Source organism: Argiope bruennichi, chromosome 9, assembly GCF_947563725.1.
Source record: "Argiope bruennichi chromosome 9, qqArgBrue1.1, whole genome shotgun sequence".
Lineage (NCBI taxonomy): Eukaryota > Metazoa > Arthropoda > Arachnida > Araneae > Araneidae > Argiope > Argiope bruennichi.
Window position 1 is genome coordinate 57,666,433 of NC_079159.1, and position 19,677 is coordinate 57,686,109.

The 19,677-nt window shown below is 24.2% G+C and overlaps 2 protein-coding genes across 2 annotated transcripts; one reads left to right on the forward strand and one right to left on the reverse strand.

Annotated features, from left to right (window-relative positions):
* Positions 1-1,892: 1,892 nt before the first annotated feature.
* Positions 1,893-8,392, reverse strand: LOC129984136 (COMM domain-containing protein 9-like). The gene is made up of 5 exons (XM_056093931.1): positions 8,239-8,392; positions 7,577-7,705; positions 5,991-6,165; positions 5,771-5,874; positions 1,893-2,081 (listed from the first exon to the last, which is right to left on the reverse strand). The coding sequence occupies exons 1-5, from the start codon at positions 8,284-8,286 to the stop codon at positions 1,941-1,943; spliced, it is 597 nt and encodes a 198-aa protein (XP_055949906.1). The 5' UTR covers positions 8,287-8,392; the 3' UTR covers positions 1,893-1,940.
* A 243-nt stretch (positions 8,393-8,635) lies between these two features.
* LOC129984135 (methylthioribulose-1-phosphate dehydratase-like) lies at positions 8,636-18,887 on the forward strand. Its single transcript, XM_056093930.1, has 7 exons — positions 8,636-8,817; positions 11,229-11,323; positions 12,045-12,211; positions 16,005-16,105; positions 16,198-16,293; positions 18,446-18,552; positions 18,644-18,887. The coding sequence occupies exons 1-7, from the start codon at positions 8,776-8,778 to the stop codon at positions 18,729-18,731; spliced, it is 696 nt and encodes a 231-aa protein (XP_055949905.1). The 5' UTR covers positions 8,636-8,775; the 3' UTR covers positions 18,732-18,887.
* The last annotated feature ends 790 nt before the right edge of the window (positions 18,888-19,677 follow it).

Consider the following 19,677-nt stretch of genomic DNA (forward strand, 5'->3'; position numbering starts at 1 on the left):
GCTTGACTATTTTGTAGTTCAGTGGAACTAAATCAGTATTTATGAAGAAGAAAACACTGACAATTTTTTATTGGTCTCAGTTTTACTGAGAAGAATAACAGGAACAAACAAATAGATCTTTGACATAAAATACTGAAAGTTAATGAAGGTTTATACACTATAGATATTCTCTGTAATTTTATTCATTTTTCCCCCTCCTACATAACTCAAGTATACACTTTTCAAGGGATTCCTCTTGTTACCTGTTTTGCAAAACATCACTCATTAAAAAGATACATTTTTCCCCCTTTTTTTTTTAACATTTTGCTTTGTTTATTGTATGAATCATTCATTATGTAAGGTATATATCTATAATCTGTAATTTTAAATTCTCTTTCATATACCTTATTTTTTTAAAGAAATCCCTAAGGAAGTTATTATGAGATTGAAATTTGAAAATCATCAGGGTTACTCTTCTAGATATCCCTATGCAATAATGCAATTAGCCAGGAAAATGCATAGTTGAAGTCTTGAGAATATTGCATCCTTCCATAGTGAATCCAAATTTTTGACAAATCCCACAGCAAAATGGATTCCTCCAAATTTTGAGATAAAATAACTATATGCAGAGTAAAAATTGAAATATTGTGGGAAAAAGAAATAATCCAAAAACAAGTACACTTCCATATTCTGTAATATGACTGTTTGACAGTATTTTCTGAATAATTTCACAAGAACTGTGAATTATTATAATATGAAAATTTCCTTATAAACTGACATTCATAGAAATAAACCATTTCATTCAATAATGATGGATTTTCATTTAATTATTGAAAATAGAATTGTGGGAATCAAAAACTTGCTACTTGTCTCATAAATATAAACATTTATGTTCAAATAAATAAAACCCTTCTAAGCAAATAATTAAATATTAAGAGTATTTTTAAGGATCTATAATATTTTCTCATATCACATAATTAAAAGAAATCTTAAATCTAGAAACACATTTTAGCATGATTTAAATTTCATGTGATCATATAACAGCTTCTGTGAAATGTTTATAGTTTTGATTGTAATTAGTGGAATGTTTTTCCCCCTTCAAAGTTTTAAATATGCTAAGAATATTTTATTGTAAATATCTAACAACTGAAGGACTGTTTAAAAATTCGTATTTTATAACTTTTTAAAATACCTTTATTGACTTAAATAGGAAATAATAATAATTATTATTTATTTCATTTAAAGCAGGTTAGTCAGGATCATAATGGACCATGTCATATACTATTACAAGTTCAAAATGATTCAGTAAAAAATTTTTATGTAAACAAAAGATTTATAAAACAGAATGTGGAAGGAAAAGCATATTTAATGAATTAAAAAAATGACAAAAATTGATATCCTAACATTTGAAATGTTTTCTTGATGCATTAAAATAGCAGCCTGGACGTTTCCCATGAGTTAATTCGCACATTTAAAAAAAAATGAACAGCTTAAATTGAAAAGAAATGCATGGAGAATGCAATTTGACAGCGCAACAAACGAAATGAAATCTTTCGCAACGATTTTATAGTAAACTACCGTGATGACCCCATTATTGCAGACGATTGCTTCACAATGGATGAGACAATAGCTTGAAACTTCTTCACCCGATTTATACTAGAAAATATCATTTTAAATGAAAAAAATATTATTTTTGGGGTGGCTTATTCTTGAAAAAACATGAAATTTCTCAATGAAAGACAGAAAAATGTTCCTGATTTGAAAATTTTAAGAATTGAAACAGCACATCTTGATTCTAAAATTAATAACCGAGTTAAACATATTTATGTTGATTTCATTAAATGGAAAATAGGGGGAAAAATTCTTATTTAATATTTCCACATAATAAAATAATAAAAGACAGAAATATGAAATAGATGAATAGTATAAATTTATTTACAAAGAAAAAGACATAACATTTATCACTTTTTAGCAACAGCAGATAGCTGATCTCTTATCCTGCCTAAACCATTGAGCATGGTATCAAGTTTTTCTTTGCTGAGTTCAACATTAAGAGATTGAAATCTGTCTTCATCATTTTCAGGAACTCCAGGATTATGAATCTAAATCAAAGAAATAAACACATAATAAAAATTTATCACATAATTTATTGTTCTCTTTTTGCTGCATAAAATTCAATAACATAAAACCACACATAGGGTAGACAAGCTAGACTAAAGGAATTTTCCAACATAAATCATCAAATATTATAGACAATTATTTAAGTTTTAGAATTTCAGAGATGATTAAGTTTCAGATTTTATAAGACACTTTCAAATTTTAAAATCTCAAATACAAGTAATCTGCCACATAGCATGAATTATTATGAGGCTAGCTAATATTAACTTTCACTTTTCAAGCATAGTTTATCTTCACTTAACCACATATATTCTAATTTCACACAAACAAATTTCTAACATTTAGCTGTTGGTGATATCTCATATAAACTGAATGCAATTATATAATTTTTTTTTACAATATATAATTTTTCTTTTACTTGCTGTGATAAGTACAACACATGAAAAATTATTAAAAGTAATACAAAATACTGCCTTTTAATCGAGGTAAGTATCAAATATTTTATCTTAAAAAATGTGCACTATACCAGTAAATTTAGAGAAAAACAGAAACCAAGATTAATATAAAAATTGCAATTAAAACTACACGTTATGAAATTCACAAAGATATCTAAGAAAACGTCCAATTTCATATAAACACAGAATACCATCGGTAATTTCTGATTATTTTTCATAAAAATTGAAGCTAAATTATTTAAAATGCTTTTTTCTGTAAAGTTTCTTACAAAAACTCAACTTAAAGCACTTTAATTGCAAATCTAAAATTATTTTATTACACTACAGTTAGTCGCATTAGGAAAACATTACACCACCACTTCATTAACATATGAATGCCTAGGAAGAAAAAAAAAATTAAGAAGCCAACAAAGACCATAAGTAAACAAATCTAGAATACAAAAATCATGCAAATCATATTTGCTACACAAACAAAAATTTTTGCTCCTTTTCAGACATTTTACTATTTAATTCATTCAATTGGTCAATTTTCTCACTGACTAGCTGTCTTTGGTGACTAGTTGTTTGCTCCCAATATATATATTTAAAATAATGGAACAAATCACAGAATTCATCTAAAAATCACAGCACCAATTTTATCATTTTTTTTTATTATTATTATATGAACACTAACGACATTAAGATATATCACCAATGATCTACAGCTCTCAGTCACTATTCATTCTCAAGCAAAATCTAAAAAGCACTACTTCCAGTAGAGAAAAACTTTGATAGAGTTTCCCAAAGCAATAACTAAATAAAATATTTAATGAACCAATTTTTGAAAATTTTTATTTAATGTGAAATAAAACTTTTCAAAACTGGTTCAAAAGGCTGTTGCTAAGGAACTCTGATAAGTCCCTCCCCCCATTTCTCTAAATAATGGAGAGTGAAAGAAGGCAGGTAATTATGGCGCTGTATCTAAGAGTGAAAAACTAGAAGTGATGGAAAAAAAACACCTTAAGGCTTTTATACGAGAACCATTAAAAATACGATGTTTTTAACGATGATTAATGATATTATTTATCCTGTTAGCACACTGACATTGCTGCAGTACATATGCCTTTTTCACTATTTGATAGCTCCATTAACGAGAAGTGAATTATTTACTGTCTATTATACTTTATATTTTTCTGAGGAAAAACCGAGCTAAGCGAAGAAGAAGAACACGATGAGAGCAATTGCATTAAAAAATAGATATTATATTCTTCAACACTTCTAATGAGAATGATACTTTTCCTTATAAATTTTGGGATATACTTTGGCTTATTAATAAACCTTGCAACATTACAGTTTTGGAAATTAAGCCTAATATATATATATATTTAAATTTCCTAAATTAAAAGAAAACAAAATTGCTCGGAAACTTAACAGCATTATAAGGAGGATAACTTTAATTTTAAGACTTAACTTTAATTTTAAGGATTTTAAAAAATTCTACTTAAACTATAAAATCTGATAGAATAACTTTCAGACTTTATTTTAACTTCGAAAATATCATTATTAAACAAAACAAATTCTGATTTAGGCAAATTGGTGATCTTCAAATCTGTTACACTCAATTGGTTCCATCAACTCTAACAACCTTTTATACTTACAAATAATGAATCTTCATTCTAGTGTCTTTAACATAACCGATCAAAATATATACATCTCTAGAATAATATACCATGAATGATTGAATATAAGTTACTTCCTCTGTTTCCACGAACATCATTTCTTATTGAAAAGAATTAAGATTATGATCTTCGGCATCACTTTTTTTTTTCTTTTCTTCTTTGATAACAATTTTTTTACTCTATTTCTTTTCTTTTCTTTTTTGCATTTATGGCATTTAATAGCATCAAATTGTTACTAATAATAAACTTTTTTTTGTGAAAAATATTAATGTATATGCATAGTTAATTTGAAAATTGCAATTGCATATGCATAGTGAATTAGTAGAATTCATAGTGAATTTTAAAAATGTTAACTGTTAATCTGAGATGAAATAATAAACATAGTAGAATAGTCATATCCCATCGCTGATTCTCCAACTTCACTGAAGGTACACGAATAAAGAAAACTAAATGACCGGACCTTCACAACAGCAACACTGGCGGGAACTGTGGTTGAGTCCTAAAGGTCATCACCGGCCACAGTACAACCCTTCTCAAAAAAAAGCATGTCCCGTCATCAATGGGAAGAGCCAGATCCCCTACCTTTTCATGTACCCACCAGAGTGGCAAAATCCAACCACCATACCGGAAGCATGTCATCCTCATTTTGAGGTACCTCCATCTCAGGGATTAACATACAGGGATAAGATGCTATCACTTTCATGGATTTAATTTTACTTCCCATCATATTATAAATTATTCCAAATGCATCAGAAATATAAATTTTTATTGCAATATAAAGGGAGGACTTGTTACTCTAGTGTGCATTAAAGAAGGCAAATGCTTCCCTAAACACTTAGAGTTCATGATTGAAGACTGTGATCAATGTTTTTAATTATTATTATTTTCCAAATTACACTTCCTGACCACATACATACTTGAATTTGTTATTAGTAGAGATTTGAAAACCAATAAAAAAAATAAAAACTATTAAAATATTTTCAAAAGAAAATTAAAATGCTTTAATTCTTAAATACTTCTACTTTATCCGATATTCATTTATATATTTTTATCAGTTCAATTATTTTAACAAAACAGTTTAGTTTAATTATATTAATGATCTGTTTTGAAGCAATTTGAGGGTTATTTTGAGAAAAGATTTCATAATTTCATCCATGGATAGATGAAAAAGCGAGCACTTTAAATAATACATTCTCAGCAAACTTCCACAAATTGACAGTAATTGCAATATAGAATGAAGTAAAATCAATTATTATAAAAATTATAACTGATTATATACTATTCTATAAATCATCTTTATAACCATTATTCATTAATAAATAATTATCTATAACAGTAGAAGTAAAATAAAAAACAATAAAGAGAACCTTTTCAGAAATGTACAAAAGAGGCTTGAGAAAGTTTCAAACCATTTTATGTCATCAAAAAAATAATTTACATAATATTTTTCAGCATTTTAATAAAATATTTTCCAATTAACTTTATATTTTCTGCTAATAATGAATTTATTTTAGATTACCAACTTATAAGTCTTATTCAAGTATAAATAATAAAAACTACCTTCAAATGTAAGATGCAAGTTGGTTCACTCATTCGGGCTATCTTACCAGATGCCATTTTTAAATCTACCCTCCAATCAAATTCTGTTAATTTTGGCACAGATACTAAAAAGTAAAATATATACATATTTAAGTAAATGACACGTTTGATTTTTAAACATCAGAAGAAAAAAGTGAAAGCAAAACACATATAATATATATATATATATATATATATATACCAGAATCTTTAGCAGCTAAGCTTTTCCATGTTCCAAATTTTTCAGCAATAATTTTTGAGAGAAGATCACGTAAATTCTTATGAAAATCATCTGGGAAGAGTGAAGAAATGCTATCATAAGTAGAATGCCCATGGAATAATACAAATTTCTGAAAAACACCTAAAGCTTTGAAAAGCTAAAATAATAAATAAAAAAAATTTGTTAGCAAATAAGTACAAAAAAACATTTATAAAAAAGTTTATGGGTAAAAACAGAAATTAACAATTATTTCATTTTATTTATCTAAAAAATCCATCATAATTAATTAACAAATAGGAACTCAATTAAAAATCAATTGTATAAAATAAGATTTTAAAAAGATAATTATAAACACCAAAAATAACAATAAATAAATGAAACACTTTTTCTAATGATAAAAATTATCAAAATATAATATGATACCCAATTTAAATCACTACACATAAAAATTTTGCCGTTGAAAATATCTTTCAAAATTACTGGATAGCAATAAAAACCATAATACTACTTTTTTTCAGTACAAGAATACTCCTTTATTATTGAAATCTTAACAAGAATATTACAAGGATTACAACAATGAAAGAAGAAAGTTAATTAATAAAAATTCTGAATAACATGGTCCAGGAAATTATAGTTAGTTTATTATTTATTATAGTTAATTAATTATAGTCACCAAATTAATCATTATAAATAATTTGATTATCAACCATTTAAAATGACATTACTTTAAAAAATTTTCATAATACATTTAATTATAAAAATTTAATGCAAAGTAAACTATTAAAAATATATTATCTTTAAAATCATTTTTAAAAAAAATTGTTCGATGGATATTATAAAATTTTACAAACAGAAACTAATTTCTAGTAAATGTTTACAAAACAGGCTATTAAAAACAAAAATTATGACTACTAAAAAAAATCTCCCTAATTATATATAAATATTTTATACATTCAAACAGAACAGATTAAATTAAGCACAAATTCTTTTTTTTTAATGTTTAAAATCAGGTTAATCATTCAACTTTTTTATGATCACATGACAAGAAATCCCCCCCCCCAATCTTGAAGAATAATGGAAATAAAATGCATAGCTGGATATGATAGCAAATTTTTTTTCATGTTATTGTCATAACAGATGTTTCATTTTTACAGATGATTTACTCGCAGCTGTTCAGTCACACAATACAATCAATTTGATTTTTGAAACATTTCAGATGTTTCTTGTAACATAAATCACATGAAAATGTTTCAGTTTTCATAAATCAAATGTATATGAAATCAAGTTTAAAATATTTATATTTTACAATATTTTTAAATAAACCACAGTCAAAGAAATTCAGTGAGAAAAGTATATATTTCAATACTAAATAATAGATATAGTCTATGAATAAAGTTGCTTATCAGAAAGAGAAAAAAATATTGTTTTTTGTTTGGTTTTTTAATCAGTAACTATACTCAGCTTATACTTGACAAAAATGATCTAAATACATCTTAATTATACAATATGAAAGCTTAAATAATAATTTTAAAAATACAAATTATTACTGATGATGATTTTCAATTTACCTTGAGTGCTTCAGCAGTTTCAATACCCATTGCATCAGCAACAGGTAATACTATTTGATTCGGTACTTCTTTTTCTCTATATTTAAACACATCTTGGCAAATATCAACAACCTGCTGTTTTGAAGATGCCTGAAAGTAATATTAGAAGGATAAAAAAAATGAGATATTAAAGAATTTTTGCTGAGATATTTCATAAATTTAAAAAATTTGCCATTAAGAAAATATGAAACCTTAAATTAAAATGAATTCCAGTTCATAGAAGATGCCAAATTATATGGTAATAATTATATTCTAGTTTGAAAGATGCTTTGATTTTATAAAATATTATCAGTTTCTGAACATAAATATGTTATATCTGTAGAAAAACTTTATTTCGGTTCTCATTCATTAGATTGTTATTAAATTCCCAAAAAATATTAATAAACCTTAAGTTTAAAATTTAATGTTGGATATATAAACAGCTGATCCAAAATTTTTGCTTGACTATTTTCTGTGAAATTTTACCATATAAAATCAATGAAATTCGAATATACATATAAGTTATTTATGAAATCAAATACTTAAATTTTAATATCCCGTTTCAAAAATTCATATGATAAGTAACTATTTATTGGTTATCGAAATAATCTAAAGGTGATAAATCAAAATAAAATCAGAATTACTTTAAGTAATAAAAGCAAAATTTCGAAGTTCATCTGAGGTACGGACATAATGAAGAAATTATAGAACAATATAAAATTTATCGGCAATTTTTTCTTGCAATACACACCTACAAAAACAATAAACAAAACGAAAAAGGAACTAAAATTGAACACATGATGTAGCCAGATGCAATTTTTCCATTTTTTTTTTAATTATGATTTTTGGAATTTTCGTATTAATTCACTGGCTTAAAAAAATCTATTTTCAGCTACACACATTTTTCTTCTGTCCAAATCTTTTTCATATTTTACGCATTCTACATATTTATCGAGTTAAATTTCTTAAAATTATTATGCCCTTTGAAGCCTCTCAAGGTTCTGTAGGGAAGCTGGCAACAAGCTTAATTTATCAGCGGAGATATTAAAAAGACCGTCTGCTGTAATTTATGATTATCAGTCCACTGATCAAATATCATAAATACGGTCAAAGTCTATCCAGTCCAAGATTTTGATTTAAAATCTTAATTTTAATTACTAAAGATATAAATTTCCAAATAAATGTCTGACATTAACGCTGATTTATGTTTGTCTTGGCCCAAAGTAAATTTTACAATTTCTTTCACTAAATAATTCATATTTATTCAGTTGCGTAATCTGATTAGATTTTTATTTTGGTAGATAATGTTAAACAAACAATCATTGAATTTTATCATTTTAATATAATTCTTTTGGAGTTATTACTTACATTCATTTTATTGGCAAAAAAAGTTACTTTTCATGTTTCCATATACTTACTATTATTAAAATGAAGGGTGGAAAAAAAAAAAAACTCCAAATTATCTTATGATAATCTTTAATGAATATAGTGTTAGATTTATTTTTAATAATATAATCCTATCAATCATAAAATCCTATTTAAAAATGAAAAATTTTGTACAGTTTTTTTTAAATTATAAGTTCCAAAATTGTGTGTGTTTTTTATGCTTTTTGATTAAATAATTAACACTGATGTATGATACCACTCTTTTGTTTCCTGTGAAATGTTTTAAATTCACTCTTTAAAAGTAATTTTGATTTTTTTTATACAAATTTATTGCCTTATAAAAATAAATTGTTTTAAATTTTTACATTAAATCTCATTATGTGAATTAAGACTAAGATTTGCTATAATTTTATGAAAGTGGTTTATTTAAATCATTTGAAAATAGATTTTTCTTTGGGGGAGGGGGATATATATATATTATATGAATTTGGAAATCTTCTGTAATACTCTAAAAAAGTTTCAAATTTGCCTATAATAGCACTTTTGAAATTATAAAAGAAATTTAATTGGATTATGTACATTTTATACTGATAGTAATTTAGAATGGCCCAAATAAGCTTCACTGACAACAAATTTTTATTCTTATTGATTTGGATTTTCTCCATCTTAATGAAAAAAATTAAACATATTCATAAATTGTTTGCAAATATTTGATGCATATGATGATACATAATATTGCATATGATGTATAATATTGTTTATGATGCATAATATTGTAAATATCATTGGAATGAAATCAAGTAATGAAGAAAAGCGACTCGTATAAAAAACCCATGAAGAACAAAAATTATGTTAATTTTTTTTATGTGTATAATTTCTAACTGTTATTACAATACTCTAATTTTTCTACATATCATAAATCAAGATTTTTTTATTTTGTCTGCAAGCTTGAAATCAAGATTGAATTATTATTACTATCAATTAAGCTTTATTGCTGCATTGCTTCTAATTATCGAGGTCCTTTATTTGGTTGCATATATTTTGATTTTCTTTGAAGTCTAAGTTATTTACAGTTGATTCAAGCACTTGAATATCATTATTGTTTTTTGTTTTTTTTTACATTTATGTCTAGAATAATAGGAAACTTTAATCTAATTTTTACAGAAATCTGCATTTTCATGATGTACAAAATACTCTGTTTAATTAACATATTAAAATGTTCTGTTACTAACAAATTTTTACTTCTTTTTATTTAAAATGTATTTACACATTTCATTCGATATTTCATAAAAATCATTATAAAGTAGTTTTTTAACTTATTTTATTTACTTTTATACTTTTACCTATCTTTAATATTTTACTTTTTAAATTTTTGATGTTATACTCATCATTCAATATATGAATGTTTCAAAATAGAAAGGAAGTTAGAAATTTTTTATCATAATACTAAATTACCACCTTAATATTTTATAAATGGTAATAATATGAAAATATAATTTTAAAATAAGCATTTGAAGGAGAAAAGGCAGAATGTAGTCACATTAATAAAACCTACTTTTGACATCAGTATGTTGTATCCAGTACCTGAAATAACATGCAATTAGTAAATTTTATGGGTGCTGAAAATATGTTTGGACATTCAAGGAGCAATATTAGTCTTTTCCATGAAAAAGAATGATTTTCAAAAAATTCAGTGATTATTGACTTTCAGATCTAGGGTGATCGTAGTTTGCAAATTATTTGAGATTTGACCTTTTTGTAATATATGGAAATTGTAAAATAGCACCTTTATAAACAAGCATTACTGAAACTATAGTATATTATGTGAAGAATAGTTACAATAGCATGTTCAGTTTATATGACATATTATATGATTGTATTAAAAACTATCTCAGAAAGGCTTAGTTAAATTCTTCCTATTTTATTTCCTATTATCATGTGATTCATAAAATCTTTATTGTAGGTGTAGGTTTTTTTTAAAAAAATTGACTATAATTTCAAATATAAAAGATATCTAGATAAAATAATATTTAAAAATAATGAATTCATCATCTTGCATTCTATTATTTAAACAAATACATACATATATTAATCTCCAAAGGTGTTGCTGCTTACAATCAAGTTTAAAAATAACTATATTTTTCCCCAGATATATAAATTTTGATCATTATCTTATTTTGAAAATTGATAATTGTTTGTATCATCTATATACAACAAAATATATCTTGTATTTTTATTCCCTCCCCAGGAACATCCAAGATGCATAATTCCAGAATTATGTAGGCAATTTTATACTCTTGGCTGGGTAACAGGTACTGGAGGAGGCATCAGCATTAAGCATGGGTAATTTTTTTATAGTATTTTAAAATTCTTTCTTTATTTTCTGTAATTAGTGAATTCTGGATTTGCATTACTGCATCATATATTTAATACACATGATTAAAATATAAAATTTAAAAGTTTTAATAAAATAGATTCTTAACTATCCAGTTATGATACAGATGTGTTTTTTTAAACCTGTTTTGTATTTTTATTTTACATTAAAATGAAAAGGAGAAATCATAGAATACTAATGGATTTTTTAGTGCATTAAGGAATTAAAATAATTTAACTTTAAATTATTTTATTTATTTCACAAATTAATGTATGTAATCTGCCTTTTCTTTCCATAAAGCTGAATATCAATTTTTTCTAATATTAATGCTGCATTATAATATTGTTGCATATTAATAGAAGTGAGAGTAAATAGATTCTTAAATTTTCATTAAAAAATTTAAATTCCTTAGATTAAATTGAAAATTTTCATTTTATGTAATAAAAAGATGTATTTACTTAAAATTTAGTATTTTTTTTCTCAAGAAATGAATAACAGATGTTATAAAATTACTTTGCTTCCTTAATATATATTGAAATGTTAAGAAAAATATCAATACCATTTCAAAAGTTATACAGTTTTTTTTGTTTCTAAATGAGAAGAGTTTTTATCTTATTGTGCCTCATTTTTAAACTAAATATTTGAATAGACCTGAATGTTCTATTTCAATTACATTTATATGTATTTCAGAGATGAAATATTTGTCGCTCCTTCTGGAGTTCAGAAGGAGCGAATTCAACCTGAAGATCTATTTGTGATTGATTCGCTAGGAAACATAATTTCTTCTCCAGTAGTTGAGAAGCGTTTAAAAATAAGTGAATGTACTCCTTTGTTCATGAATGCTTATGTGAAAAGAAGTAAGTGAAAAACCTATTTTGAATTAATATCCGTATATTAATAGTCTTCAATCAGTATATAAAATATTATATTCATATAAATTTCTTTACATCAACTTTTATTAGTTTTTATTTTAAAATTAATTGTTTTGTTTTTCATTGTCGCATGCAGATTTCCAATGATTTGGAATTTGATTACCTATTCATTGTTACTTGATATTTCTAATTTTGGAGCGAAAAAGTAAATGATTTTAAAATATTGATACAGATGATACTTTCAAATATCAAAATATAAAATTTATAGTTATTTAAAATTAATCAGATTTTTTTTAATGACATAAACATTTTTATGCTAATATTTACTGCACATATAAAAATTATGAGCAAATTGGGAACAATCATTTAAATATTATGTAACATGAATTTTAAAACATTTAGAATTTGATTTGGTATTTTTTTTAATAAGCAAAAATGTTCATATTCTGAATCATTTTTTTTTGTTAAAATTTATACAATGTTGATTATATATTATTTTCCTATGAATCATAATGCAAAATATCATCATTGTACATTGTTGCCTTCAATAAAAGTATTATAGAATTAAAGTATTGCAACAGCGATTTCATAAGATATTATTTCAAGGAACAAAAAGCAATTGGTGAAAGAAATGCGGATTGATAGAATAACTGAAATCTTAATCCTATTTCTTATCAAATATTTTTATTTATCTTAATAGCTCATGCCAATAATTTTTATATTTGAAAGAATATATATATATATATGAGAGAGAGAAAGACTAAAATTATATTCATATATATTGTTAACAATTCATTGATAAGTTATTGAAATAAAGTAACAACAGGCAAAGAAAATTGTTGCTTACAATATATCATTTCATTTTTATCTCATGATCAATATTTGATTATATATATCCTGAAATTAAGAAAAATATTATGATTGCCAGATTATTTTTTAAAGTTTAAGATCTGATTGTGAGAAACTGAAAATATTCTATCAAAACAGAAAACAAAGAAAATTTTGATTGAGGAAAAGTCTTTTTAATTAATATGTAATACATCAAAAAAACTTCCCTTTGCTCATTATCTACAAAAGCTGGAGTAAAATGAAATTGTCATATGATTTCATAGTATGTCCTCTTTATAAATATATAAAGTGGATTGACATTAGAGGCCATTTTTTTTTTTATTTATATTTGTCTAACCTTCAAGTTTTCCAATAACAACTGTAATATTTTGCTTTTTATATGATTCTGCATAATGGAAATCCTAAGGTATAAAATTTTACATGAATCAGTTCACAATAGTTGGTGATATAAAATAAAAATGATTTAGGAGCTGTTTCAATGAATGCAAAAGTAGTAAATAAATTACTCTATTAATGTTTTCTTTTTTTGAAGTTTTCATTTCAGTTATTAATAGAATAACTTTGCTCTAAGAAAAATTAATATATATATTTAATGTTTTTATTGTTATTAGCAATAAAACAAAACTAAATAAAAAATTAGAAATCTATCTTTTTTATTTTTTTTTATGTAAAGATATTTTGTGGAAATCTAATGCTACTGCATTATCTATACACAAAGAATAGTTTTTGTATTTGTTCAAAGTTTTATTTATTCCTAAATTTATCACTTAATGAATTCTTAACTTGTACAGAATTTTGCTTCTGTGATTTCAACAGTTAAAATCATACAAATCATTTTTACAAATGTAATCAAACCATTTATCTCAAGCTAAACTTCTGTCAAAATGTAAGCAGATTAGTACCTGTTAAACGAATCTCTTTTTATTCTATCACCTTTACACTTATTTTTAAAAAGAAAAGGATAAATTATCTAACGCAACATTGAAAGACTTTTTTAGTTTTCCATTTCAGTTTAGCAGTTTCTTAGCATGTCTATAAAAAAACTTTTTGTAAAGTTCAGATACTTCCCAAAGACAGAAAAAATCATCCTGTTTTGAAAGCTTTTGATTACTGCCACATATCTAAAAATTTATTTGATAGAAATTGATAAAATTTCAGTAATGATGTCTTGTTTCTCATCTTCAAACTTTTTGTGGTTTTATTTTTCAAAATGTAATTTGTGAATTTCAAAATTAATTAAAAATATAATTTCATGTTTTAAAAAATGTATAACTTGTCTTGTTTATTGAATATTTTAATGTAAAATAAGAATCATTGTCAAATACTCATTATATCTTGAAATATATTGGAGGGAAAAGAGAATTTAAACATTAGGAATTAAAAATTACAATTGCTTATAACCAATCAATTGTTTATTCAAAACTGTAAAATGCTATATATTATTCAATATAGAGATGCTAGAGATATATTATTCAATACCCTTTACATGAAAAAATATTTCACACTTTTATAAAGAACATGTTTTTAAAGTGACAGGTGTTTATAGTTTAATTACGTGTTAATAAGTTTCAGAACTTTTTTGACAAACTATATATATCCATTTATTCATCCCAGTTTCCATTTCTTTTTTTTTTTCTCTTTATGCATTATTATTTCTTTTTCTTCTATATGCATAAAAAAAAAGAGATAAAAATCAAAAATATGTACTTATTATTTATATATTATTATTAATTTAAGTAATAAAATTATGTACTTAAAAATATGTACTAATTAATATGTACTTATTAATTACACTTATTTTATTAGACAAATTTTTCTTCCATTTCTAGTTTAAGCTCTTGTATATTTTATATCTTTGTAGTTAAAACTTAAAATATTTAACTAACAAGATTATTTAATTATTTAATTACCATGATATAACTGCTATAATTTTGTTATTTTATATCCATAAAATATGTACATATCACTGATAAACACTACTAATTTGAAACTAAAAAGGTGATATGTGCTTGTATCTTTGTGTCCGAGATAAAATATATTGAAGATAAGTTAAAATGCCTACAACCAATCCCTCGCATATACATACAAAATTATGTAGATGACTGTAATAAACTTTCTGTTTGAAATTTTTAAAAAATCAGACATTGTATGAATATCTATGATAGAAAATGGCTAATTATGCTAAGTTTAGATACATTTCCTACATTACAAGATTTCTTATAACATATCATATAATTTTTCAACTTTATATTCAATTAAGAAACTTCGACCAGTCTTGTGTCATTCGGAGTGTAACAGTATTGTTTCCAAGATAGAAACTCAACTAATTAAAAGCAGGTTAACAGTATTGCTTGTCAATCTATTATATTTCTTTTTGAGCAATACAGTATAAAATAGTTTTACATTTAAAGTTCATTATGTCTAAAACATGAAATAGCTCAGTTGAAATATAATCATAAAAAGAAATCAAATATGATTGATAAGCTAAATTGAAGCAAGATTCTGTAAATTAATTAATTTTTGTTGACCTAATTACATTAACTATTACTTAGTTCTGTGTTGAAGATTTTTGTGTTATAAAGCTAAAAGGATAAAATTATCTAGTACTAGATATGTTAATAATTGATATATACATAGAAATATAAAAATAAACTATACTATGAATAATGCAGATATTTGATTTGTAGTATAACTTCTTTGGTGAATTATAATGTTCTTATCAATGTTTTTTTCCTCAGATTCTAAGTACTGAGTTACCTTGAAATATTGTATTTCAAGATTAGCTCCCAAACCATTTCAACTTTATTTAAATAAAGGGAATGAAACATTTTGAATAACTAAAAATGTGTGATAAATAATATTCAACCTATGCATGGAAGTATCTTGTTATTTTTATATTTTATAAGTATCCTTTATTAAATTTGTCCAGATGCTGGTGCTGTTCTACATTCTCACTCTAAAGCAGCAGTTTTGGCGACTTTAATGTACCCAGAATCTGAATTTGTTGTTACTCATTTGGAAATGATAAAGGTAAAAGAAGCCTTTTTGTTGTTGCTTTCTTATTAAATCAATATATACGTACCTCATTTCTTTTTATTATCAAATGTTAATTTCTTTTTCAGGGTATTATAAAAGGGAAAACTGGAGTGCCATACAGATATGATGACAAATTAGTTGTCCCTATTATAGAAAATACTCCTTTTGAAAAAGATTTAAAAGTATATCATTCATTAATGTATAATTATATTTTTATTCTCATAGTTCATTAAAATACAGCGTGGTTATAATTAAAGTACTACTTTGAAATAGTCATAAAAGTAAAACTAATGTTATCAAGCTTGATAATAGTTTAAAGGAGGGCATGGAAATTTCTTTTCTGCCAAAAAAATAAAAATAAATCCCATGACCTCCTTTAAACTATTACCAAGTTTGATAACATTTGGTCCAGTAGTTTTACTTTTATGACCATTTCAAAGTAGAGCTTTAATTATAACCACCTTGTATATTTAAGAATCTTCGAAACATTTTTGAACAATTTTATTTTTAAATCTAACATGTTTCTTTTCTTTTGATATTTTTTTTTTCAAATGAATTGTGTTCTTTTGTAATAATCTCAATTATTCTGTGTATCTAATTATAATTTTTAAAGCAATTCTTTATGTTTTAAATAATATGAAATCACTTTAAAAAATTAGTTAAATGATTTTGGTTTTATTATTAATAATAATAAAATCATAATAATAATAATTATCTTCAGATTTTATGGCAGAAATCATGTAAATATACTTAATGTAACATTTCATTTCATAAAACATGCATAATAGTAAAATTGTAAAGTTTTACATTCAGTTATTCTTAATTACATTTTATGAAATTCTAAAATTTTTCAGAATCAAAACTTAGATTTTTTCAAAATCAATCAGTCAACTTAGTTTATAATTTTTCTACTGTTTGAAAGCAAAAAAAATTCACTCCATTACAGATAAATATACAGTAAATAAAGCTTTTTTTTTTTCTGTGTGTATGCCTAAAATAAAAAGTAACTGATATTAAGTCATCACAGTTGTGTAACCAAGAATCAATTTAACATCTTTGTAATCAGTTTGGGGAAATGCCCTTACTTTTACTTTTTATGAAATGGTTATGAATAGTTTTAAACTTTAAAAAATGTACAGCATGCACAAATGTTAATCAATTTCAGTATTTATTTAAATAAATCGGATAAAACAGATAAACTTTTCTTTCGTTGTATTAGTTTCTAAAATCCTAAAGATGTATTTTGATTCCAAAATGTTATTTATACATAGCTATGAACTGCAAAATGCTTAGATATGGTCCCCCCTCATAGAACATTACAGAAAAAAAAGAATTATATGTTGCACTGGTGCAATTATTCGTTTTAATTATTTGTTGTAAAGCATGTACAATTATGCATAGAAAACTATATTTTAATTTAATGAAAAAGATAATGGGAAATTCAAAAAATTTACGTACTTTTCTAATGATATATATATGGTACATTTTAATACTTTTGAAATTAACCATTTCAATTTTTAAAAATAAAAAAGATCTACAACTATAGTTTATGTAATGCAGATTTTGACAATTAGCAAATATTGTTTTCTTTGATGATTTAACATCAAAATATGCTTTTATTACTTATCAAATTGCACAACTTTTTAATAATATATTTTTTTTCCTTTGAAGACATAAATATTATAACAATATATGTGTTCAATATAAACTATAAATGTGGTTCTTTTTATGTTTTTAAAATTGAAATGATTAATTTTAAACAATAAACCCATTTTTACACTTTTCTAGGAAACCAGAGGAATAATAGTGTAAATCATGCAAAACTACATAGATAAAAATGCCAGGGGAGGCAGATATTTTGTAAATGCACATAATGAATATTCATTCTTATCCCAAAATAAATATCTAGTTACATTAATAACTGATAATTTTCTTTGTAAAATTATCTTATCCATTGGCAAGAAAAAGACTATTCTTATCTTTCATAATATGAGTTTGAAATTATCTAAGATGCAATATATATTCTTTTCATGATTAAAACATTTAAATTTTAATAACCAATATTAAATTGACATTTTTCATGAACAATACAATCATTCCCCCCAGCTATAATATGTAGAAAAATCCAAAATAAATAGCTATTTGCATCTCATTTTTTATGCCCTTTGTTTTTCAAATTTATTTATTCAACATTTTTATTAGTCACAATGTCATTTTTCTTTAATTGTTTGGTGTCATGTCGATGCACTATATAAGAAATATTAAGAAAAAAGCATTATAAATTATGGGAATGCAAATATAGACATATTTACTGAAAATGGCATATTTTTACAGGATAGGATGGCTGCTGCTATTGACAAATATCCAGAAACATCTGCAGTTCTTGTTCGTAGACATGGTGTTTATGTGTGGGGAGATACATGGCAAAAGGCAAAAACTATGTAATACTTGCCTTATATGTATGTTTGAATAATTTATAAATTTTGTACAAATATATACATTATTAATATATGCATATCTTATGTTTTGCAGGGCAGAATGTTATGACTACTTGTTTGATGTTGCTGTTCAAATGAAATCACTTGGTTTAGATCCTACAAAGAAACCTGATGAAAAATAAACACTGCAGCTTATGATATCTGATGCATTTATTTTGAAAAGCTGATATTAAGAATGTGTTCAAGACCTTTGTTATATTACAAAAAGAAAAAATTCAATGATACATTAAATTTAAATCGTTTACTTTCAGAAATTTTAATAAACATGTTTGCACTTATATCTTGATTATTCATTTACTTCTGTAACATTATCCATTATTTTTAAAAATTAAAAAACTCTAGAGAATTAAATATTTTTAAATTTTAGATAAAGACCTTAATTTAAAGCTGCTGATATAAACTTCAAGGGTCTCAAGCAACTGTCAAATACTATGACAACAGGCTATTTTAAAAAACTTGAAAACATTTTATCAAATTATAAAACATTAGTTACATAATTTTTAAAACTGTTTAGAGTGAGTAGTTAAATTCTATCTTGAAATATAAACACTTTTTAAGCACCTTTTAATGAAAAAAAAATTAAGAACCAACATTAACATATTAACTTTGGTTATAAGAACTATATGTTATAGAATTTTTACACAAATATGAAATTGTGTATATTTGTTACTAAAATTGAAAGGCAAATATTGTATTTTTTTTTTTTTTTTTGCAAATTTTTTTATGAAAAATTTTACTTAAGTACTTTCACTGCACAACTAAAACTACTTTATTATATTATGGTTAATATTATTAAGAAAAAAGATTGCACCACCACTTTATTAACATAATATTAATTCCTTGAAGGAGGGGGAAGGATTAAGAATGTTTAACTATAAACATTGTTCTTTAAAAAAAACTCAAATGTATATTGATTAAAAAAATATTTACTCGTTTTATTCACATTTGTATTGTGATTTCTCCCAATATATTATTCAATAAAACTCTCAAATCAAAATGTATTTTTAGGTACCTTTTATAATACAAAGCTTTATATTATAACATGAAACTTTAAAAATATTATTGGTT